At 53.2% G+C, this 23,939-nt stretch overlaps 1 protein-coding gene and 1 pseudogene across 16 annotated transcripts in view; one reads left to right on the forward strand and one right to left on the reverse strand.

The window, feature by feature from the left end:
- The window catches only part of PTPRN2 (protein tyrosine phosphatase receptor type N2), a 1,018,236-nt gene that overhangs the window by 955,316 nt on the left and 38,981 nt on the right, over positions 1-23,939 (forward strand). For all 16 annotated transcript variants that reach the window (XM_078343304.1, XM_078343314.1, XM_078343301.1 and 13 more), the window contains one exon: positions 5,685-5,762. In XM_078343304.1, the coding sequence (XP_078199430.1) occupies positions 5,685-5,762 (78 nt within the window). The remainder of the gene's footprint in view (positions 1-5,684; positions 5,763-23,939) is intronic.
- Positions 21,366-23,519, reverse strand: LOC103794925 (ATP-binding cassette sub-family F member 2 pseudogene; annotated as a pseudogene).

A 23,939-nucleotide genomic window follows, 5' to 3' on the forward strand; every position in this document is an offset into this window, starting at 1 on the left:
TACATCTTTCCTGTATTTCATACCACAATTCTTTTTTTTTTTTTTTTCCCCCAAATTTGGGTTGTTAAGAATGAAGCAGAAGAAATTGTTGGTGCATCCTCTTTATAAACAGCTGAAGGTACGATGCTAATGACCTTCCCAGCAGCAGGTGAATGAAAGGCCGACAGTTACAGGAAGGGGAGGCCCTGGCTGCCCAGGATAAAACCACGATAATCGCATCTGTCATATTCGTACTTAGTCCTCATTAAATTTCAGGGAAGCCATCCAGCAGTAAATAATGTGCAATCTTTGCTTTTAAATCAGAGATCATGAAAGTCAATGGGAGTTCTGCTGTCCCTCGGAGGGTGTCTGAGAGAGAAACCATGAGCTACATTTAAAACAGCCTGGTTATTACCGAGCTGAGGAATGGCATTCGGGCGGCAGCCAGCTTTGTCACCAGGACAACTCCGGAATGCTGGATGACACCTAACACCAGATTTCGCTGTCTATTAAGGGAGAAAAAAACATCATTTAGAGTTTCAGTTCAGAATGCATTTAAATGTTAGGAAAGGCAGCTGGAGAGGCGGGCAGGTAGAAATACCTACAGCTGAGTGTACTTCCTCTTTGTGTAAGATTTCAGAGTAAAGACGCGATCCCCATCCCTTCCCCAAAGCTGGCCAGATCCTCCTGAGACGTTTGGGTCACAGCTGTCAGAGGCCAGGGCTGCTTTGGGAGCAGAAACTGGCTCTCCCTTCACCTGCCCAGCGGTGGGTGGCCTCCGCCATTGTTGAGGCTGCTGGCACTGCAGAACTGAGTCCAACAGTCCTCACGTGCTGAGGGCTTCATTTTTAAAATGAGCTTTGTTTGGAATACTGGGGAAATTATGGCTAAGTTCTTCATGCAGATTAGAGTTTCTAAAGAAACCTGCTTAGTAATTATCCTCCAGTAGCATAAGGGGCCCCACGAGGCCATCTTTACACAGGTATTGAGAGACGCGGAGGGAAACACCCATTAGTCTCCTGGTTCATGTGACTGACATCTTCCAAAGAATCGGCCAACCAAGGCATGATACAGTCAACACAGATAAATGGGTTTCATTTTTATTTTTAAAAAGTAGGTCAAGTGCATTGGCTCACATCTGTAATCCCAACACTTTGGGAGGCCGAGGCAGGCTGATCACCCGAGGTCAGGAGTTCGAGACCAGCCTGGCCAACATGGTAAAACCGTGTCTCTACTAAAAATACAAAAATTAGCTGAGTGTAGTGGTGCACTCCCATAATCTCAGCCACTTGGGAGGCTGAGGCAGAAGAATCGCTTGAACCCAGGAGGCAGAGGTTTCAGTGAGCTGAGATCGCACCACTGCACTCCAGCCCGGGTGACAGAGTGAGACTGTGTCTCAAAAAAAGGGTAAAAACAGAATGACACTGTTCATGGAACTTGCCTTCTGCCCATCGATTTTCATGAAGTCACTTGGAATGAGTCACACTGGATTCTCATTGGTACCGGGCTCTGTGGGTGGGTGTTGCTGTGGAAGGCCCCGTCTGGGAGAAAGTGCTCAGGAATGCCTGCGAATCACTGTTCAGGCTCTGGGCCGCACGCTGCTGGAGGGCACGGCAGCTCTGCGCCGAGGAAGCAGCGCCCGTGGTTCACTGAGGACCTCACAGATGCGTGTTCACAGGCCGCAGACCACCCAGCAGCTTGGTGTTCACCTGATAAACTGACAGATTTTCACCGACAGCTTCAGGATGACCACCAACACTCGGACGCACACATTCGCACAGATGAGTCTGTACACACACGTGCACTGCAATCCAGAGCTAAAGGACACTTAGAAACTGCATCTTCAGGATGACCACCAACACTCGGACACACACATTTGCACAGATGAGTCTGTACACACACGTGCACTGCAATCCAGAGCTAAAGGACACTTAGAAACTGCATCACCCAAGCTCCTCACTCCCTGACCACACCCACCTACATCTAGTGAGACTGAGGCCCAGAGACGGTAACAGATCATTTCCACAGTCAGGCAGTCCGTGTCACGAACGGAACGCTCCTACAGATAAAAAGTGTATCACGGTGAAGTGGAAAGTAACCAGTAGAAGGCGAAGATGAGGAATGAAGATGGGAGGAAGCCGGAGCAGGTGCTGCGTGGCCCTCTGGGCAGGAAAGACGGCGGGACACACACCGCCATGTCACGTTGTCAGGCAGACGCCCTTGCTGGAAAAAGCAGCGTTGCTGGAAGCTCACTTGATTTCCTCCAAAGACACTTTTCCTGCCTGAAAAGCTTAAATGGAATAAAATCTCTGTTTGGTTACTTAAGTATTTCCTTGACTTTTCCTCGAAGGCTGTGTGAAACCACGAGAAGCCACTTATGGCCTTGGTGGTTGCTGCTTGTGCAGAATGCTTCCACCCAGAATTATCTTCTGTTCAACAGAATGTGCCTGGAATGAAATGATTGTCTCCTGAATTATTCTTAAACTGATGACTCATGTCACCATGTGGATCGTCGTGCTGTTCCCGCCATCCCAGTGGCCCCCACAGAACGGCAGGCAGACGGGAGGGAGGTGAGGCCGGTCCCCACTGAGTCTGCACAGCCCACACTTCCTATTCAGCCTCCCCTCCCAGCACCCTGGCTGTATTTGCTCCTGTCCTGGGCGTGGGAGCAGGTGATGGGTGTGTGGACTTTAGGACGCCTCAGCAACTCAGACCTAACACAACAGTCACCTCAGCTACTCTCCTGCAACCCCATGCAGAATTTTACTTTCAATCACCTAGTTCTCATTTTGAAAGCAACTAGATGTGCTGGTTTAAACACGCTGACAATTTTAAAACGTGTTGCTGTAGAAATTGCTCTGGGAAAAATAAAAAGGCACATTTAAGAAGGAGGTGGAGTTTTCCTTTTTGTGCATTACTATTTGCAAGGAAGACACAGGGGTCTCTGTAAATAGCTGTCACCCCCAACAAATGCATATTTCAAAAAATCAAAACTCCTTATTTCTGCTAAGCGTTTTTCTACTGAAACATTCTAATTGGGGCTTTCAGTGACAGTAACGTGATTTTACCTGTATTGTGTGTGTTGTGGTGAATTTCAAAACAAGGTCCAGTTTTAATTACGAGTCACTAAATCAGACGCACAGAAAGCTTTTCTCCCTGCCTTCCCCAGCCCCTAGCTAGCGTCACCATGTTGCACTGTGAGAATGACTTACATCTGCTCCTTTATGCGCGCCCCTCTTTTGTGCGAACATAATTATAAGGTGCATTCGGTGCCTTCTTTTGTGCTGACAGCCGTCATCTCTGATGCTGGTGGTGGCTGCACATGGCCGCTCTGGGTCTCTGTGAAAGAAAACGTGCCTCACGTCAGCTTCCCAAATGCAGCAGCACTGAAGGTGACACCGGGGCCACCACGGATGTCCTCATGTGTTGGCTTAAAATCACATAGGGTTAAAACTTGCTCGCTTTTCACTGTGTTGAGAAATGTATTCTTAATAATTACCTTCAAATCCAGAGCACTGTAAACCTCAAATCAAACCCTGATAGCAAGAGTTCTAGTCCTACACACAAAAGGAGAACGGACTGTGTGTGTCAGTGCACACGCAGCTGCCTCCCCGAGGTGAGAGGACTCCCCCACACCAGGAGTGTGTGTCAGTGCACACACAGCTGCCTCCCCGAGATTAGAGGACTCCCCACACCAGGAGTGTGTGTGTCAGTGCACACGCAGCTGCCTCCCCGAGGTGAGAGGACTCCCCCACACCAGGAGTGTGTGTCAGTGCACACACAGCTGCCTCCCCGAGATTAGAGGACTCCCCACACCAGGAGTGTGTGTGTCAGTGCACACGCAGCTGCCTCCCCGAGGTGAGAGGACTCCCCCACACCAGGAGTGTGTGTCAGTGCACACACAGCTGCCTCCCCGAGATTAGAGGACTCCCCACACCAGGAGTGTGTGTGTCAGTGCACACGCAGCTGCCTCCCCGAGGTGAGAGGACTCCCCCACACCAGGAGTGTGTGTCAGTGCACACACAGCTGCCTCCCCGAGATTAGAGGACTCCCCACACCAGGAGTGTGTGTGTCAGTGCACACGCAGCTGCCTCCCCGAGGTGAGAGGACTCCCCCACACCAGGAGTGTGTGTCAGTGCACACGCAGCTGCCTCCCCGAGATTAGAGGACTCCCCACACCAGGAGTGTGTGTGTCAGTGCACATGCAGCTGCCTCCCCGAGGTGAGAGGACTCCCCCACACCAGGAATGTGTGTCAGTGCACACGCAGCTGCCTCCCCGAGGTGAGAGGACTCCCCCACAGCAGGAGTGTGTGTGTCAGTGCACACGCAGCTGCCTCCCCGAGGTGAGAGGACTCCCCCACACCAGGAGTGTGTGTGTCAGTGCACACGCAGCTGCCTCCCCGAGATTAGAGGACTCCCCACACCAGGAGTGTGTGTGTCAGTGCACACGCAGCTGCCTCCCTGAGGTGAGAGGACTCCCCCACACCAGGAGTGTGTGTGTCAGTGCACACGCAGCTGCCTCCCGAGGTGAGAGGACTCCCTCACACCAGGAGTGTGTGTGTCAGTGCACACGCAGCTGCCTCCCGAGGTGAGAGGACTCCCTCACACCAGGAGTGTGTGTGTCAGTGCACACACAGCTGCCCCCTGAGGTGAGAGGACTCCCCCACACCAGGAGTGTGTGTGTCAGTGCACACGCAGCTGCCTCCCGAAGTGAGAGGACTCCCCCCACACAGCCTCCGGCTCTCCAGGGTTCGGTCTCTGCCGGTGCTCCTGGGAGGTGTGGGGAGGAGCTGGTGAGTGCCTGGGGATGACAGTGGTGACCTGGTATCTTTGTGTCCTTTGCAGTGTGGCCTGGGGTTGGCCTGCATCTGACACCCTTCAGCCACGTGCTCAAATCCCGCTTGCCTCTCAAGGCTTTGTCCTCATGTCCTTTTTCTCTGTGGTTAATCTTTGAAATAAATGTAGTAATTATGGTTTTCTAAGCCAAAGTTCTCCCGTTGGAGCTAGCAGGATGCGTTCAGACAAGCTGGGGAGCCAGAGAGCCCATACTTGCGCCGTTTCCCGTCCCCGCCTGCTGGGGAAACAGGACAGGAAGCCGTGACCCGGAGGAGCTGCCGCCCCGGCTCCACCACAGACCAAGGCCCAGGCCAGCCAACCGGCTCTGCCCGTGCCCCCTTCCCAGGATACACAAAAACAAGCCCCCACACACACGTGTTAACTCCAGCAGGGAAGCGGCTGCTCACTCTCCCAGGACGCTGGCGTGTTTGTCCGTGCAGCCTGGAGCAACCGCGTTCGCACTCTCCGCTGAAAGCTTGGGCTCAGCCTCACCGCAGCCAGGCCTGTGGCTCCAGGCTCGTTCTCCTGAACACATGGGTGGGCTCTGTGGCCAGGAAGCTTACCTGTGTCATGGGGCCGCACCTGCTGAGCAGGCTGACGACGGCTGCCTGGTCTCCTTGGGCTGCTGGTTTTCATTTCTGTTGATGCTGCCCTTAGAACCTCAGCCTCGGGTGTAAGGAGAGCACCTCAAACGCGGTGGCCCAGCTGGAGGCTCAGGACGGCTGGGTCCCCACCTTTGCTGGGCGCTCATTGGAATCAGTGATGGGCAGGTGGTGTGTTGCCACCCTCCCCTCGTCCTGAGCCTGGGCTCTGCCTCTGGGCTTCCTACCTCCCGCCTAACCCCGACCGCACTGCTCTTGTCTCCACAGATGGATCATGACCCGAGGAACCCCGTGTACATCGCCACCCAGGGACCGCTGCCTGCCACCGTGGCCGACTTTTGGCAGGTAAACTTTTTTAAATTAAAATCTCTCTTTCTGAAAAGAAGATCTCAATAAATTGGTCGTGAATTGCATCTTGAATTTGATAAAGCCAATCAAACTCACTTACAAACGTCCATCAAATGTCGCTTATGTCGGAATTTGGGTCTGTTCATATCTCTTATTGTCAATCTTTTGTTTTCCAAAACCTGAGTATGAACAAATTCCCTTTGAGAGATCTAATGCTCTCAGGATCATTACTTTGCATGTCATAAAGTAGCAAGGATGAAATCAGTGTTCACGGTATTACACGCTACTGAAATGTGCCTGTTGTCCATGGCGTCCGTCTCACCATGCTCACTGCGGGCGCTCCCGTGTGGTTTATCACCCTCTCCTGGAGTCCCTGTAGTGCATCTAAAGGCCGGGCACTGCTTCTCCAAGAGGCAAAAGCCCAGGTCACACAGATGGTGGCACAGATGTGGGGCTGACGTGGACATCAGCAAATAGAGCAACACGCAGAGGGCAGGTGGAGTCTTCCCCTGCTGGCCAGCCACATGAGAAAGCTGAACACGAATGGGCTTTGTCACGTGGCCGCCCCTGGGTCCCTCCCTCACCAGGCACATGACAAAGCTGAGCACGAATGGGCTCTGGAACGTGGCCGGGAGTTGCCACAGGCTCACAGGCGTGTCTTCAGCAACAGGTGCCAGCTGCACATTGGGCACCCAAGCCATCCCCGAGCCTGGCAGGAAAGACTCCTAGGAGTTGAGCTGGGACAAAGGTGGGATGTGACGCGTCACCCACAAGGCGGAATCCAGGCAGGGAGGGGCCTGTCACAGCTGTGACGCCGGCACCAGGCTGCAGCCTCCTGATGACCCACAGCGTGGGCACCCGGGCAGCCCCAAGGTGAGACGTTCCTCACGCAGCCGCTCATCAGAGTCAGCAGATTCCCTTCTGCTCCAGGCTCTTCCGATTCCCTTTACCTCCCTTTCTCAGCTTTCCCATCAGCCTCCCATACTCCGGCTACAGGAAGGAGAGCCTCCTCCCTCCGCCCTCAAGAACAGTCTCTGCAAAGTCAGGAACAGACCGGGGTTTTCTGGGGCCTCTGAGCGCCCTTGTATTGTGAGCATTTGAATCCTCGGGTGCCATCATCCCATTTTATGGGCAAGGCACGTGGATATTGGAGAGAGGGCATCACTTGCCCAAGACTGCTTGGATGAAGCCAGGGTTTGAAACGCGTTGGAATGACCTGCGCTTTCTGTCCGCCTGTGTCTTCACGCTGTTGAAGAAAAAACAAAACTAACCTGCGTCTCTGTGTACCCTTGTTGAAGCTTGTAATCCCAGCATGGCACAGCAAAGCTGTGGTGCTTGGATGGGTTTGGGGGCTCTTGGTCCTGGCACCCTGGGGCACTTGGGTCCCTCCTCATCACAGCGGGAGACTGTCCCAGGGAAGACAGCACCCTGGGGTGATCATTTCAGGACAGTTTCGTGGGAGGAAGCTCTTCCTTGCCTGGCACACACCTGCCTTCCAGAAGCGTGGACCCATCCATCCCAGCACTATCAGTACAACGGAGCCCCAGGGCCCACCCAGAGATGCCCCCTGCTGCGCATACTCACCCCGGCTTCCCAGGGAAAGGGACAGAGTGTTCGGAATTGGAGGGTGGGCAGGGAATACCCACGGAGTCCCAAGACCACCGAGTTTTCATCCACCTCAACCCGTTACCCAAACATGCTTATGTATGTGTGGCATGGAATGCCCCCAGATACATGTTCTTTCATCTTATTCAAAGTTAAGGTGCTCTCTGCCCTCTCTAGCTTAGCAGAATACAGGCAGAGGAAGCAACACCGGTCTTTGAAACCTCCCATGGAAGGCAGCACTTTGTTAAGCCCACGGTAGCGTGCGTTTTGAAGGACAAAGCTGGATGTGAAACGTGAAGTTGGTGGTGACGACGTCAGCAGGCTGAGGGGGAGTGAGCGTCTCCTCCTGAAACCCCCGTCTGGACCTTTCCCTGATGCCAACCAAGGATCCGGACACAGAGCGAAGGTTATGGTCCCAAAGCCCCTTCCTGTTATCTCTGGCTGTTGAGTGCTGGTCTGAGGCTCCTCCTCGGGGTGGGTCCACAGGTGTTTCTTTTCTGTCAGTAATTAGCGAACTCCAGGAAGAAAGCATGAGAGTGAGGTGGGGTTAAGTGAGAAAGGCCGTGATGGGAAAGACAGCCGTGTCTGCCCCAGGCCCCTGCGCTCCTCGGGGGCAGAAGCACCCCCCGCATCTCCAATCCCTGTCACGCAGCCTTTCCCCACCATGGATCTGTGTCGGGGTCCAAATTTCCCTCCTCTTGGAAGGACTTGGAGCTTGTCCTGGCCTGTGTGACCTCACTGTAACTTGACCACACCTGCAAAGACCCTGTTTCCACATAAGACACATTCCTGGGTTCCAGGTGGACACAGATTTGGGGGTGCATTATTCTACCCGGCACAATGGCTACGAAGAAAGACCCTTTCCAAGCAGCTCCCTGGCACCCACATGACCTGATGATGAGTCAAGGGCCATGGCAGGAGTCCTTTCAGAGGTCACTGGGAGGCTGGGAGGCAGAGGAGGAGAAGCAGAGGAGCCAGGAGAGCCGCTAGGTCTTCAGCAAGAAATGCTGCATGGGGGCCCAGGGGTCCAGAAAGGAGGAGGCTGGAAGAGGAGCTCGGGGAAGTCCCCTCAGGGAGCCCGGGGCATGGAGGCCACTCCAAGTGTGCCCGCCTCTCAGTGTTGAGAGTTACCAGAATCTCAACGCCCCAGCACAGCGCCACAAGGCCCCATCAGCCTAACTTCCGGCACCTCCCTGCACCTCCCCCTCCCAGGGGGCCTCCCGGCACCTCCCCACACCTCTCCCTCCCGCAGGGCCCACAGCGCCTCTGTCTGCGTGAGCAAAGCCCAGAATGTTTAGGGGATCCACAGAGGGTCGCCCCTCACCACACACCGGCACTTTCCTGCACTAAACCAGCTCTATACGTACACTGGATGCATTTCAAGACTTTGATTTCCAAATCTTTGACTTACATCAAGAAATTCCTAAAAACGAATTCATTACCTAAAGGAAAACGTGCCTCAAATTAATCCTTGCCTGCCCTCCAAGCCATTCAGCTGAGTTCCTGGTCCTTACACCCTCTCAGAGGGGCCTGTGGAAGTCTGCGTTACAGTTCAGAAGGCAGTGTCACTAGTGAGCAGTAGCCTGGACCACGAATAAAGCACACCTTACGGAAAGAACACCCATTTTGGGGTGAGGGTGTCATTTTGTCATAGAAATACTTTTTATGGACCGGGTGCGGTGGCTCAAGCCTGTAATCCCAGCACTTTGGGAGGCAGAGGCGGGTGGATCACGAGGTCAAGAGATCGAGACCATCCTGGTCAACATGGTGAAACCCCGTCTCTACTAAAAATACAAAAAATTAGCTGGGCATGGTGGTACGTGCCTGTAATCCCAGCTACTCGGGAGGCTGAGGCAGGAGAATTGCTTGAACCCAGGAGGCGGAGGTTGCGGTGAGCCGAGATCACGCCATTGCACTCCAGCCTGGGTAACAAGAGTGAAACTCCGTCTCAAAAAAAAAAAAAATACTTTTTATTTTTATACGTGTGGAATAATTTTAAAGGAAGAATGGAAAGAAAAAGCTTTGTAAGCCTGGTACAATCTTGTGCTACATTGTCTGAAGTCAGATCAAGACGTTAGAAAGAAACATTTTCACTCTCCTCTCTGCTGGTCATTGTGGGATCGCATCTGGAATATGGTCTTCATCCTGGGATCATAAATTCGAAAAGGGTGCTGACATTCAAAACACAAAAGAAAAATAAGCCAGAGAGTTTGGTGGAAACAGCCAGCAGGGTGAGAGTTTTGAAAATCACCGCAGGAAATACCGGAGGTGCAGAAGAAGAACCGGTTTGGGGAAGACGTGGGAAAAGCCGTCCTCCCCACAGAGCGCCACCCACAAGCTACCTCTTCCATCCACGTGCCACCGTCAGCCCAGACGTCACGCAGGAACTTGGCCTCGGCTGGCGTCTGGGCTGTGTGGTATACAGCACTTTGTCTAAACAATCCTAAGGCTGTTCTTTAGATCTCAAGGAGGGTTCATCATATTTTAATAAATTTAAAATTAGGAACATGAGTCTGGCTTTGTGAGGTTTTGCTCTTTTGTTCAATGCTTCTAAATAAGGAGCCTAACGCCTCGTACCCAGTCTTTGACACCCCGAGGCGCTGAGCGTCTGTTGCTGTCCACACGCAGCCTGGGGAGGCTGGATATCCAGAACGAAGGCGACAGGAGAAGGGAGTGCCCCTTGTCCACTCCTCGGTCCCCGCGGCCCTGGGTACTGTCAGAGAGCCTTTCTCTAGGTCTATTTTAATCTGCAAAGACGCCTCCCACCTGTCAAATGGAGCCACGTTGAGTGAAAGATAGATGCACACCCGTGCGGAGGGGGACATCCAAGTGCAGGCTGGCGTCAGGAAAGCGGGCTGGGAAGAAAGGAAGCCACATTTATTGAACTCTTTGGTGCCACACCCAGGGCAGGCACCCTCCCTATGGGACCTCATTTGGCCGAGCTGCCGACCCTGCCGTGAGGCTATTGCAAGCCCCTCATTCCACCTACCTGTGGTCTCAGAGATGTCAGAGTCATAGAGACAGAAAGTAGAAGGGCAGTGGCCGGGGGCTCAGGGAGGGGACTGTGGGCTTGGTGGGGCCACAGTTTCCATCTGGGAGGATGAAAGTGCTCTGAGGAGCGTAAAGAAGGTGACGTTCCACAGCGGTGGAAGGCCCTTACTGCCGCTGCACTCTACACTCACAAATGGTAAATCCTATGCGATGGCTATTGCCCTACAGTTAACATAGACATCTACAGAGCAAGCCCAGTTCTACCCAGGATGAAGCTGTGGTCCAGAGAGCCTAAGGACCCAGCCAGGTCCACATGGCTGGGGGAGCCTATTCGAGACCCAGACAGGGGGAGCACCGGGGTGTCTCTGCCATACATGCTCCCTACCAGTGAAGAAGGCACCGTGATGGGGCAGGCGTCATTCACGAACACGTCTCCGTAAACAGACAAGAGAAAGATCCAGCTGCAGTGACACTGGCATTTCCCGAGCAGGCATTGTTTACAAAAATACACTTGTGCTTAGTCTCAAGGCACAGAATAGGTGAAAGTCAGACTCCTCAGACACTGGAGATAAAGGGACGCTTTCTCCGGGTCCTGGGACCTCCCCATAGGGAAGCGAGGTCTGCTGCTTCTCAGGAACGGGGCACACAGCATCCCCAGGCCAGCCAGCCATGTCCTGTGTGCACAGGATGCCGTCACAGAGAAGCCCCTGCAGGCAGGACTGTAGCTGGAGGGTCAGGACTGCTGGGGAGGCAGGGGAAGGGAGCAGGCAGCGACCACCTCCCTGCGGCTCGTCACCTTCCACCACACCCTGTACCACGTGGCTCACTTCAACCAAGGCAAGTCAGCCACAAGCCACCCCTCCTTGCCTTCTTTTAGAAAGAGCTGCAGAATTATGTGCTCTTCTTGCAGAGGTCGCCTCTGTGTGTCACCTCCAAGCACTGGCTGTGCCCGGGAGACAGAGACACAACAGTTGTTTCTAAGCCAGAAATGTAGGCAGCGTGGCCTGTCAGGATCAGGTGCAGAGTGGGTGGCTGCAGACATGACGTTGGAAGGTCAGGTCCCTGGAGCCCTGGCACTGGGCAGCCACCGTGGGAACTGGTTCCCCACCTGGGAGGCTCAGCCAAGCAGAAGACTCGAGCGTCTCGCCTTGCCTCACCTGTCTGACCAACAGACTACCTTTCAAGACAGAATAGACACGAAGCAGCTCCCCGACCCCCAGGGAGCTTGCAAAGCACTCGCCGAAGTCAGCAGGTGTCCCACTGGCATCAGAAGTGTGAGACTCTTGTTACCCATCAACATTTTACCAAGAAAAAGGTGCACTATCAATTTCTGGCTTCTGCTTTCTGAAGTGTTCTGTGATGAAGCCTCCGCTGAGGGATACGTTTTCTCATTTCCAAACGGGTGGGCTTGACGTGGTCACAGCCTTCCATTATTTGGCATCTGTCGATCATAGTTCTTATGATGGTTAAAAAAAACCTGAACTTGGAACTGCGGAAGACCTAAAGAATTTAAAGGTGTTTCTTTCCAAACGGCTTGCTAGCCACTGGTGGCAATGCCAAAATGCAGAAGAATGATAGTTGAGAGCTGAGTGGCACCAGGCAGAGGTGCCCACCACAGGCACCAGTGGCTCGTCTGTCTGTCTGCCTGTCTTGTCTACTTGTCTGCCTACCTGTCTGTCTCTCTGCCTACCTGCCTGCCTGTCTGTGTCTGCCTGCCTGTCTGCCTGTCTTGTCTGCCTGTCTGCCTGTCTGTCTGTCTATCTGCCTGTCTTGTCTGCCTGTCTGCCTATCTTGTTTGCCTATCTGCCTGTCTGCCTGTCTATCTGCCTATCTTGTTTGCCTGTCTGCCTGCCTGTCTACCTGCCTATCTCTCTGCCTACCTGTCTATCTGTGTCTGCCTGCCTGTCTGTCTGCCTGTCTGCCTATCTTGCTTGCCTATCTGCCTGTCTGCCTGTCTGTCTATCTGCCTGTCTATCTGCCTGTCTTGTCTGCCTGCCTGTCTACCTATCTTGTTTGCCTATCTGCCTGTCTGCCTATCTGCCTGCCTGTCTGCCTGTCTTGTCTGCCTGTCTGTCTACCTGCCTCTCTGCCTACCTGTCTGTCTGTCTGTATCTGCCTGCCTATCTTGTCTGCCTGTCTGCCTGCCTGCCTGCCTGTCTGTCTGTGTATCTGCCTGTCTGATGTGTCAGCAACTGCACTGGTCCAGGCAGGGGCAGTTGGGAAAACGGCAGGCCTGGACTCTGCACCATGCACTGTCTCTGGGCATCTTTCTTGATCAGCCCAGGATGACCACTGTAGGCATTGCCATCAGCACCACCAACAACCAAACCTCAGAGCATCCAGAGATGACCCCGGCCTGGACTCAGTGATGGTCCCACACCACCTAATTTTTAAAAACGTTTAAATCCTCCAAAGATGGTATCTCCTCAGCCTGAGCTGGTTCACAGCCCCCAGCAACTCACAGCCATTTTCAGCTTCCCTTGGCATGTGGGCAGCAGGGCCCTAAGTGTCCAAGATGGACTAGCCTCCAGCAGCGGAGCACTGAGTGTGCAGGACAGACCCAGCCTCCAGCAACAGAGGCCCTAAGTGTCCAGGACAGAGCCAGCGTCCAGCAGCAAGAGCCCTGAGTATCCAGGACAGACCTGGCATCCAGCAGGGGGCCACTGAGTGTCCAGGACAGAACCGGTGTCCAGCAACAGGGGCCCTAAGTGTCCAGGACAGACCCGGCGTCCAGCAGCAAGAGCCCTGAGTATCCAGGACAGACCTGGCATCCAGCAGGGGGCCACTGAGTATCCAGGACAGAACCGGTGTCCAGCAACAGGGGCCCTAAGTGTCCAGGACAGACCCGGCGTCCAGCAGCAAGAGCCCTGAGTGTCCAGGACAGACCTGGCGTCCAGCAGAGGGCCACTGAGTGTCCAGGACAGAACCGGTGTCCAGCAACAGGGGCCCTAAGTGTCCAGGACAGACCTGGCCTCCAGCAACGGGAGCCCTGAGTGTCCAGGACAGACCTGGCATCCAGCACTGGGGGCCCTGAGTGCCCAGAACAGACCCAGCATCCAGCACCGGGGGCCCTGAGTGTCCAGGACAGACCCGGCATCCAGCAGCAAAAGCCCTGAGTGTCCAGGACAGACCCGGTGTCCAGCAGCAAGAGCTCTGAGTGTCCAGGACAGACCCAGCCTCCAGCAGCGGGGGCCCTGAGTGTCCAGGACAGACCCGGTATCCAGCAGCAAGAGCCCTGAGTGTCCAAGACAGACCTGGCGTCCAGCAGCCTCTCTTTTCTCACCAGACAAGTGCAGCTAGGGGCCACAGTGTCTGCTCTAGGTCCGTGGTTACCTTAAGTGGCTCCCAGAGCACTAGAATGTCCCCCAGTCCTTGTGGCTCCCTAGTTGGGTGAAGACTCAGGCCTGGTCATCATCCTGTTCACCCCGGACGGTGACTGATGGAGAGGGATCATCTCCCACTCACTGACTCCAGTGGTGTGAGACCTGGGAGGTTGGCAGAGGAAGTGACTTCAGAACCCGCTGCCTCACAGTCGGGTTGATTTTAAGGCGCGTTACTTAGTTAAAGGGAAACATAAGAATTGTGTTAATTCTTAGTTAATTTCTTAGGAAAACCTTGATTTTCATTTCCATGATTGATGGGTGCTTCAACACATGCCCTCAATTTTCCAGGACACTGTTATGTTTCAAATGTCTGGTCTTGCTGGATTTTTTTCTATTCATAAATTCACACACCTTTCAAAGTGAAAGAAACTGTTTCTCACATCACGTTATCTACAGTTGGGGTTTGAAACCTGTGACTCGAAGTTTGTCCATGGTTCCGCTTGGGGCAGCGCAAAGATGGCCAATCGGTCTCTCGCCACACACGTGCGGGATTTAAAGTGGGACTCTAGTAGGAGGACGGGTCCTGAGTTTCCTTCCTGACGGGTTCTTACAGCTCCCAGCAGGCTCTGCTGCTCCTCTGTGCGTGATGGTTCCCCAGCCTCCGCCCAGCTCCTCCCTCCCTGCTCCTCTCTTCTCCCCGTTTTCTTCCTCTCTTGCTTTACAACTGAATGTGAAGCATTTGTCTCAGGTCCTGATCTGGAAAAGGCCACCTAGTCCAGCAGCTCCCCCGAAGGAGACCAAGCATGTGTTTAACTGGGAACATGAGCACAGGCGGAGGCCACAGTGAGTCTCGGTGTCGGCTGACACCTGCGCCGGTGACTTCCTGTGCGGGTGCAATGCCTGATCACAGAGGCACCTACAGGGTCACACAAAGGCTGGGTGGAGAGGAAGTCCACGTGTGGGAGTGCATTCCCACCGTGGGAACCCCTCCGCGGCAGGGCAGCCACCGCACCCCACACAGGGTCTGTTTGCTCACAGGTCGGCTGTGAGTCTTTGCCAGAGAGCACGGACCTGACTTCACGGGAGTGTCACGTCCTTCTCATTCAGAGTTTGCTCTTCCTCCTGGGCAGAAATACTGCCAGTAGAAGCTTCCAGAGGTTGCTGCGGCTGCTCCTCAGCCCTGGGATGGGGGCACAGGAGTCGATCTGACAGTGCGTGGGGGGTCCTCCCGCTGCTCCCATGGCAGCCTTTCTGTCAACACTGCTGACGTGTGTGTGGGGGCTATGTCACCTCACCACGTCATCCCTAAAGGAATCCTACACTGACAGATTGGTTTACTAAAAAAAAAAAAAAAAGCCAGATAGATGCACAATGAGTTGGGCATGGACAGAATCACAAAGGCTTCGTCACCCCACTTTGGGTTATGTTGCCATGTCCAAAGGCGCGCCGCGTGGCCCGGAGCCCATGACTCACTCACGGCACCAGAGCCACGACTGAAATTTCATTTCTTTATTATTTTTTTTAGATGGAGTCTGGCTCTGCTGCCAGGCTGGAGTGCAGTGGTGTGATCTCAGCTCACTGCAACCTCCGCCTCCCTTGTTCAAGCGATTCTCCTGCCTCAGCTTCCTGAGTAGCTGGGATTGCAGGTGCGTGCCAGCACACAGTTTCACCGTGTTGGCCAGGATGGTCTCGATCTCTTGACCTCACATGATCCTCCCACCTTGGCCTCCCAAAGTGCTGGGATTACAGGCTTGAGCCCCCGTGCCCAGCCGAAGCTTTATTTCTTAGGACTGTCCTCCAGGCAGGGTGAGAGCAGGGTTGAAGTTTTCCACTGCAAAAGATGTCACACACACTGTTTCTTCTTTAATCCGTTTCAGACCACACAATTTAACTTCTGGGCGTTGGTGAGCTTCTCAGGAGTGAAAAGCATGTTTTCCCATTAATTGCCTCCTCATCCTTTTAAATCCAGCGGCATCTTCCTGACAAGGCTCAACCTTTGTTCAGCCTACGAGAGGCCATTCACAACAGAAATGAGCTGTGCAGCCGGACTGCACGGGCCCCGCACCTACTCTGGAGGAAGCGTCTTCGTGGCAGCCACTGCAGCGGGATGTGGTTTCTACGCTTGGCTTTTTTGAAACGAAACACTTGTCTGTACATGTAAGCAAGTCCTGGAGGACTTCTGCCATGCAGACCTTTGAAACATTTTCCTTCAGTTACTTTTTTACGTAAATATCCAAACGGCCTCTTAGAAATGTGAGTTGTTTTCAATGAAACATCGGTTAGATGCCATGGAGGACAGGGTAGGAAAGCTAACTGGACGAGGATGGAGTCTTTAGAGATGGCAGTCCGGTCAAGGAAAGACATAAGAACAAAGACAAGACTAACACAGGCAGAAAGGGATGCATCACAAAAGATCTAAGAAGGAGGAGAAGCTTTCCTCCTGAAGGGACCCAAGGGTGTTTTCAGAGAAAATGACCTGGTGTTGGCCTGTCGTGGTGGCCTCCAAGCACTTTGGAGGCCAAGGCGGGCAGATCACCTGAGGTCGGGAGTTGAAGAAAATGGCCTGGTGTTTCACCATTTCAATTTTTTTGTTTTGGTTTTGCCTTCTTGTTTTGTTTTTCAGAGATGGGATCTCACTATGTTGCCCAGGCTGGTCCTAAACTCCTGGGCTGAAATGATCCTCCCACCCACCTCAGCTTCCCAAGCCACTGGGACTGTATAGGTGCACACCACCACATTCAGCTCTAATGTTTCACTTTCAGATTGATCATCTTCCCTGCAATCAGGTCTTAGTGGGGCTTCAAAAGAGTTTTTTTTTTAATGTGTGTGTGTGTGTGTGTGTGTGTGTGAGAGTATCTGAGACAGAGTCTCACTATGACACTCAGGCTGGAGTGTAGTGGCGCGATCTCGGCTCACTGCAACCTTTGCCGCCCAGGTACAAGCAGATCTGCCTCAGCATCCCGAGTAGCTGGGATTACAGGCTTTCCACCACCACACCCAGCTAATTTTGTATTTTTAGTAGAAACAAGGTTTTGCCACGTTGGCCAGGCTGGTCTCAAACCCCTGACCTCAAGCAATTCTCCTGCCTCGGCATCCCAAAGTGCTGGGAACAGAGGTGTGAGCCACCGGGCCCAGATGCGTTGTTTTTAATCATATATATTTAAGGGGTACAACCTGATGTTTTGACACACACAGACGTGAATGGTGACCACGGTCAAGCTCATGACTGTGTGTCTCCCGCGTCTTTACCATGTCTCTGTGTGTGGTGAGGACGCCGGACGTCTGCCCTCTTGGCAAATCTCCGTGCCCAACACTCTTTCTAACTGCAGTCGCCACGCCGAATCCCGGGTCTCCAGAACTCATCCGTCCTATAACTGAACATTTCTTTCTACCTTTGGATCAGTGGCTCCCCACTCCGCCCGCAGCCCCTGAGAGCCCCCTTCTTCTCTGTTCCTGAGGTCTTCCTTTTTAGGTCCCACATGTGAGTGAGATCATGGGGTGCGTGTCCTTCTGCGTCCAGTTTATTTCCTTTAGTGTTCTGTCCTCCAGGTTGAGCAGCCTTGTCACAAATGACAGATTTCATTCTTGAAAGCTGAATGCTATTTCGTTGTGTGTGTGCCACATTTTCTTACCCATTAGCCATTGGTGGACGTGGGTGGCTCCGAATCTTGCTGGTTGTGAATAGTTCTGCCGTAGACAAAGGGGTGCAGGCGTCCCTTCCGCACGCTGATTTTACTTCTTCCTTGTCTACACCCCGAAGTGGGACTGCGGGATCGTACGTGGCTCCAGGTCATTTTTTCAGGCTCTCCACGCTGTCTTCTGTAATGGCAGCCCCAGCTCACGTTGCCACTGTGGTGTGTGAGCATCCCTCTCCTCCACATCCTCACCGGCACTGGCCGTCATCCTCGTTTCGGGGGCAGGCATCCCAGCAGGTGCAAGGTGCAGGGCGCTGTGGTCTGATTGGCATTTCCCTGACGGCCGAGGACGTCCAGCCCCTTTTCACATACCTGCTGGCCATGTGTCCGTCTTCTATGGAGAAAGGTTTGTTCACATCCCTTGCCCATTTTTAGTTGGGTTATTTGGCTTTTTTTTATTCATTTGCTGATTAAATACTTAGCACTCAAAAAGGACCTAGAGTACAGATGCCCTGTGTTCCTCTCCATCGATGTTGTTTGAAGCGTAGGTCATGTGGCCGTTGTTCCACACCTGTGGGTGATTCGATGGGTGAAGGGGAGAGTGAGCTTGCGCAGGGTGCCTCTGTGGCTAGGGCTGACGTAACATGGTGCCACAAACTGGTTGTTTTAAAACAGGAGGAGGGTGTCCTCTCGCAGTTCTGGAGGTTGGAAGACTGAGATCCAGGTGTGAGGAGAGTCACACTCTTCAAAGCCTGCGGGGGAAGATCCCTCACGGCCCCCACAGCATCTGTGGCCACCAGCCATTGGGGTGTGGCATGGGTGGCTGTGCCACTCCATCTCTGCCTGTCTGCGTGGGGCCTCTCTGTCTGTCTGCACCGCTCCGTCTCTGCCCGTCTGCACGTGGCCTCTCTGTGTCTGCACCACTCCATCTCTGCCTGTCTGCGCGTGGCCTCTCTCTGTGTCTGCACTGCTACATCTCTACCTGTCTGCGTGTGGCCTCTCTCTGTGTGTCTGCACCACTCTGTCTCTGCCCATCTGCACATGGCCTCTCTCTCTGTGTCTGCGCGTGGCCTCTCTCTCTGTGTCTGCACCGCTCCATCTCTGCCCGTCTGTGCGTGGCCTCTCTCTGTGTCTGCACCACTCCATCTCTGCCCGTCTGTGCATGGCCTCTCTCTGTGTCTGCACCACTCCATCTCTGCCCATCTGTGTGTGGCCTCGCTCTCTGTGTCTGCACCACTCTGTCTCTGCCTGTCTGCGTGTGGCCTCTCTCTCTGTGTCTGCACCACTCTGTCTCTGCCCATCTGCTCATGGCCTGTCTGTGTCTGCACCACTCCATCTCTGCCTGTCTGTGAGTGGCCTCTCTCTCTGTGTCTCCACTATTCGTCTCTGCCTGTCTGCGTGTGGCCTCTCTCTGTGTCTGTGCACGGCCTCTCTCTGTGTCTGCACGTGCCCTCTGTGTCTGTGTCTGCACCGCTACATCTCTGCCTGTCTGTGCGTGGCCTCTGTGTCTGCAGCTTCTTGAGGTGCTTCCCTCTTCTTCCTCGGACACAGTCACGTTGAATTGGGACCCACCTTCGTTGGCTCGGTTGTATCTGCAAAGACCCTGTTTCCAAATAAGGCCACATTCACAGGTACCGGGGTTAGGACGTCACTGTAAATTTGGGGAGGACACCGTTGAACCTGTAACAAACAGCAATGTGGTTTTTCAATCTACGGTCGTAAACTCACTCAGTTGGGTCAAATAACAACCAAAGTCTGCATTTCCTGCTCCCTGCTCACCTGCCTGAATTACTGAACTGCTGCCGCTGAACAGGCATCGGAGACCCCACGGTGCGTGCCGCTGGGTCCCTGCCGGTAAGTCAGGATGGGTCAGGATGGGTGGGGTTTACAGAGCCTGGCGGCGGCAGCCTTTAACCCCAGTGTTGGGTGATCTCTGAGAACCGCTGGGCTGAGCACCGCCGTTCCTGCTGGAATGATAAACAGCAGAGCACAGCCTCATTCCCCTCCCGCCCCAGGCCCACCGAGCAGGCACATCTGCAGCCGACAAGAGGACACCGAGGAGCAGGGACGCTGCACTGGAGAAGAAGCTCGTAAAATAGGGAATGTCCATTCCCCTCCAAGGCATGGTGCAGCCGTCCACACCTGGGATCCAGCTCTTAAGGCTCATTTTCTGGCCATGTTGGTGGTGTTTGGTTTGATCCAGGGATGGCAGTGTCTGCTTCCTCTCTAGGAATAGTGACCCTAGGCTGTTACTGTGTAGTCTGAGGGTGTCATGGGCAGCTCTGGAATGCCACAGCACCCAGAGACAGACCCCCAGGGACACTCTGCCATTGGCCTCTGTCGGGGTCTGTCCCCTCAGCACCTCCAGCCAAGGGCCTGACACACAACAGGTGCTCAGGTGAGCAGGTGGCCATGGGTGCCAAGTTCTTATCCTTCACCAAACACGGAGGGCTAAAAATGGCCGTTTCCGGAATTCAACAATACAGTTTGTAAACTGCCATTCCAATGAACTGCATTCAGATTAAACAAGGACCCTGTGTTGTTATTTACCTCCTAAAAGAGACAGTTTGAGATTTCTCAAAGATTTGTGACACAAACCAATCTTGATTACGTCTGAAAAATCCTGTTTCCAAATGAGGTCACATCCACAGGTGCCAGGGGTTGGCACTTTCTGCATGTCACCTGTGAATAGAGACCAAGGCAAGGAAAAAGCACTGTGAAACTTCTCCCCGACTGGAAACGGAGCCTGACTTCACTGGGATTCCTACTGATATTCTGAATTCACTTTCCGCCGTGCATTCTGAGGTTGACTGGGCAGGCAGCCGAAAGCCGGAAACAGGTGGAGGCCACGCAGCTTTCCTCCTAGATTGGGCCGTTAGGTACCGATTCCCAGGAACACAGGGTAATGTGATCAGATCCGCGAACAGCTTGGAATATTGGCACCCAGTTGGGCTGCCTGTTTGTTTGATTTAGTAAATTCCCCTCTCTGCTTTTAAACACAGTGACCTAAAAAGAAATATTATTCCCCAGAGCGCCTTTGGGATTGTTTGTTTAAATTACGTTTCGTTTGGATTTAATCTTAACCAAATCTTCAGAGAGCCGCGAAGGCGCCCGTAATGAACTGTGGACGCAAGAGCCAATGAGTGCAACTTCCAGATCGCGCGGCTCCCCCCAGTCCATGGGCTCCGTAATGACACCCTTGGGCGGCAGAAGCCAAGTGCTGAATGACTAGTTTATGGTCGAGAGCATTGTATTTTTATTACACTCATAAAATCTGTGTTTTTCCTCATTTTCATAATGGCTTCCATGAGCTTCTCTACCTTCTGAAGGCACATTAAATTGTCTGTGATGGAAGCACTGATTTGGCGGAGCAGGTTAGAAAGCCTGAAAAGCTTTGCGTGAGAAACACGCGTTGAATTCTCATCTTGTGTTGGATGGGCGCGAAGGAAAAAGGCAGTGTGTGAGTTTGAGCATAATTCGTATTTATTCGTGAGCTTTTCGTAAATGTTCCAGTTGGTTCCCTTAGCTTCGGACTTACATGATACACATGACCTGCCCTAGAGGTATTGAGTCGTTCAGCCCCATGAGAACATAAATAATATTAAAACTGGAAAGTGTCACACATGTGTCTGATTTTTAAAATGTAAAGGGGAAGTTCAGTAATACGCACTGTGATGACAGCATTTTATGTTTGAGATAGGTGTGTTGATTCTTTTTTCGAAGGTAGGGACCGTGGCTTTCTCTTTATTTACTGGGCACTTTGTAGATGCCACACAGGTCTGAAAGTTACACTATTAAATAATTATTTAAAAACTGACCAGGACGAAGGTCCTCCAACATCACCAAAACCCAGAAAACGAGGGTCCTAAGCTCCTTCGAGGGCCAAATCCAGGCTCGGGCCCTTGGGCTAACCCGCAGGTGCCTCTGACTGCATCACACTCTGAGTAAGGTAACCAGCAAGGGGCTGGAGGGAATGGCCAGCCGAGTCCAGACATGGACAGAAGTAACTGGAAGGAGGATGGGAAACGGACAGGTACTGTCCAGCTGTAGATAAGGGATTGCAGCTAAGGCAGGTCGAGGGGCAGGGGAGAGGCTGGGGGAGCGGAATTGCAGCAATGCAGGAGTGCGGCCCCAGGGTCCTGTCCTGAGCGGCTGGTCAGGGTAGCAGCTGTCAGTTCCCAGTTGGAGCTCCTGACCCAATCCCAGGAGAGGGCTCACACGTTGTGGGTCCTCTTGGTGAGCTGGGGCTACTCATCCACCAGCCTGGACTTGAGGTGCTCCTTGTGAGCCAGGACGTCTCCAGGCCCCTTGTTCACTTCTCACAGACCAAACTTCCCGTGCAGCCTACTGAATGAGTGTGAAGTCGTGGCTGACCAGCATCATACCACCCTCAAACTCACTGATGGCATCTGCCAGGGCGTCCATGGTCTCAACATCCAGGTGATTGGTGGGCTCATCCCGGAACAGCATGTGGGGTCCTGCCAGGCCAGCCAGGCCAGACACACTTGGCACTTCTGCCCATCTGATGAGTTTGGATCGGGCTCACCTGCTGCTTCCCAGTGAGACCGCATCGCCCAGTGATCCTCCTCATTTCTTCTCCTCATCTCCGGGTCGGGCTTCATCATGTACTGCACAGGCGAGAGCCTGAGCCCAGCTGCTCCCGTGAATGCCGACGGTCACGCCCTATCTCGACATGCAAGTGTTTTCGGAACCTGCAATCCATGGGTGGTAGGTTCCGAAACCTCACTTCCCTGCCCTTTTGTCCCTTCCAGGGCCACTCATGTGTCAGGGTCAGTTCCAAATTCTACATGATTGGAGGGGCAAGGCCTGTCTTGTGTATACCCAAAGCTCACATTTGCACCGTAATGACAGGTGGCGGGATCTTGCCCCATGGTGGGAAATAAAATGACAGTGTCTTGTCGCCCACAAGAGGCCGTCGTTTGCTGTAGCGTCTTTTCCTTGCCCTGGGCCTGCCAGGCCAGCTTGGCACTGCCGTGACCAGACCTCTCAATGCAGTCTGAGCTCGCCCCAGCGAAGCCTATTCACCTGGCTCCCCTCCAGCTCTCACCGCGTCTTCACATATGGATCACAGTTACCTGTACCTGCATAATATTTCAGTCTCTCGTCGTGCAGACACCATCCAGAAAGTTCTGGGAATGGGAGACCAGGGCCAAGATGCGCTGAAAAGTTTTTAGTTCTTCTTCCAACCGCATGCAAGCGTCTAGGTCCAGGTGGCTGCTGAGCTCATCTGGAGCAGCATGAAGGGCCGGATGAGGAAGGCTCTGGCAGGGGCAACCCTCATCCTCCAGCCCCCACTGAAGCCTTGTAGCTTCTTACACCGCATGGCAGATGAGACACCCGGTCTGTGCAAGATCCGCGAGGCCTCATCTCTGCCTTGTCGGCATCCAGCTCCTCCAGGCGTTCGTGGAGCTTCATGAGCTTCCACACTCTGCGTCCTCATGAGCCAGCCACTCCGCCTCCCTCTCCAGCGTGGCCCTCTCCGTGTCAGCGTCCACCACACACTGCAGGGGTGTCTTGTCACCAGGGGGCATCTCTCGAGTCAGACGGTAGATGTCACTGTGCTCAGGGGTGGGCACTTCAGGTTTCCCAGTCGCAGAGGGCAGCACGGACTCCAATTCCGTTTAAGCCCATGAGGCCGTAAAGACGGCCTGAGTTTAATTCCAGTTTGGTGTCGCCGAGCAGCTGTCGACCGTGGAAGGTGAGTGAGAGGCTGATGATATGATCGTCAGTACTGTTGGGGTGAGAGGCCAGGACGCCAGTGAGGCTGGAGCAGCAGCTTTCTTCCTCTCAAAGTCCTCGAGCTCCTTGGTCCCCAAATCCACTTCCGTGGTCTCTCTGCCACTGGCCTCGTTTTTCTCGTCTGCTGCCTGTGGTTCTGTGACAGCAGCACCATTTTCTTCACGTCCTTTTCTGGGCCACTGTCCAGCTTGGGCTGCCTCCTTCTGACCTGGGCAGAGGACATGATGATGACCCACAGCAGGAGGTCCCTGTTCTTTCACGGAGCTGAGCCTCCCACTCGGCCTCTGTCACAACAGAGCTGCTCCTGGCTTCCTCCAAAAACAAGATCTTAATCGGATTTTTATATCTGTTTTTAAAAGAAATAGAAACTCTCTTGGACACCAAATTTATATCTAAATGCCGTTGCTTGTAAACATTTCTGCCAAGTTAACGTGATCCATTGCAGGAAAAGCAGATCCCTCTTCACTCTATAATTAATATGCTAATAAAAATCTACAAACGCCACATCAGTGTGCCCCACAGGATTAATGGTGTTGGGTAATTAGGCTGTAAATGTTAATATGGAGGTTTACAGCCACAAGTAGCCAGTTCTGTTTGCAAAGGAACGAAGTTGGAGGACTTTGTGTCTCTCTGATTTCTGTGTTTAAATGTGCTGTGTGTGTTTACTGTATTTCAGTGTGGCTGATAAGAATTAGTTAATCAATTTGGGATCCTCTTTAATGCGAATAGTGTTGTGATATTTCTCTGTAAACCAGGCAAATTCCAGCAGGGCAGTGTTACTTTCTGTGACGTACTTTGAAAAAAAGCCTTTCAGAGGCCGCTTCTGACAGGACAGCAGTTTCACGAAGCAACACACTTCT

This window comes from Callithrix jacchus, chromosome 11 (genome assembly GCF_049354715.1).
Source record: "Callithrix jacchus isolate 240 chromosome 11, calJac240_pri, whole genome shotgun sequence".
Taxonomy (NCBI): Eukaryota; Metazoa; Chordata; class Mammalia; order Primates; family Cebidae; genus Callithrix; species Callithrix jacchus.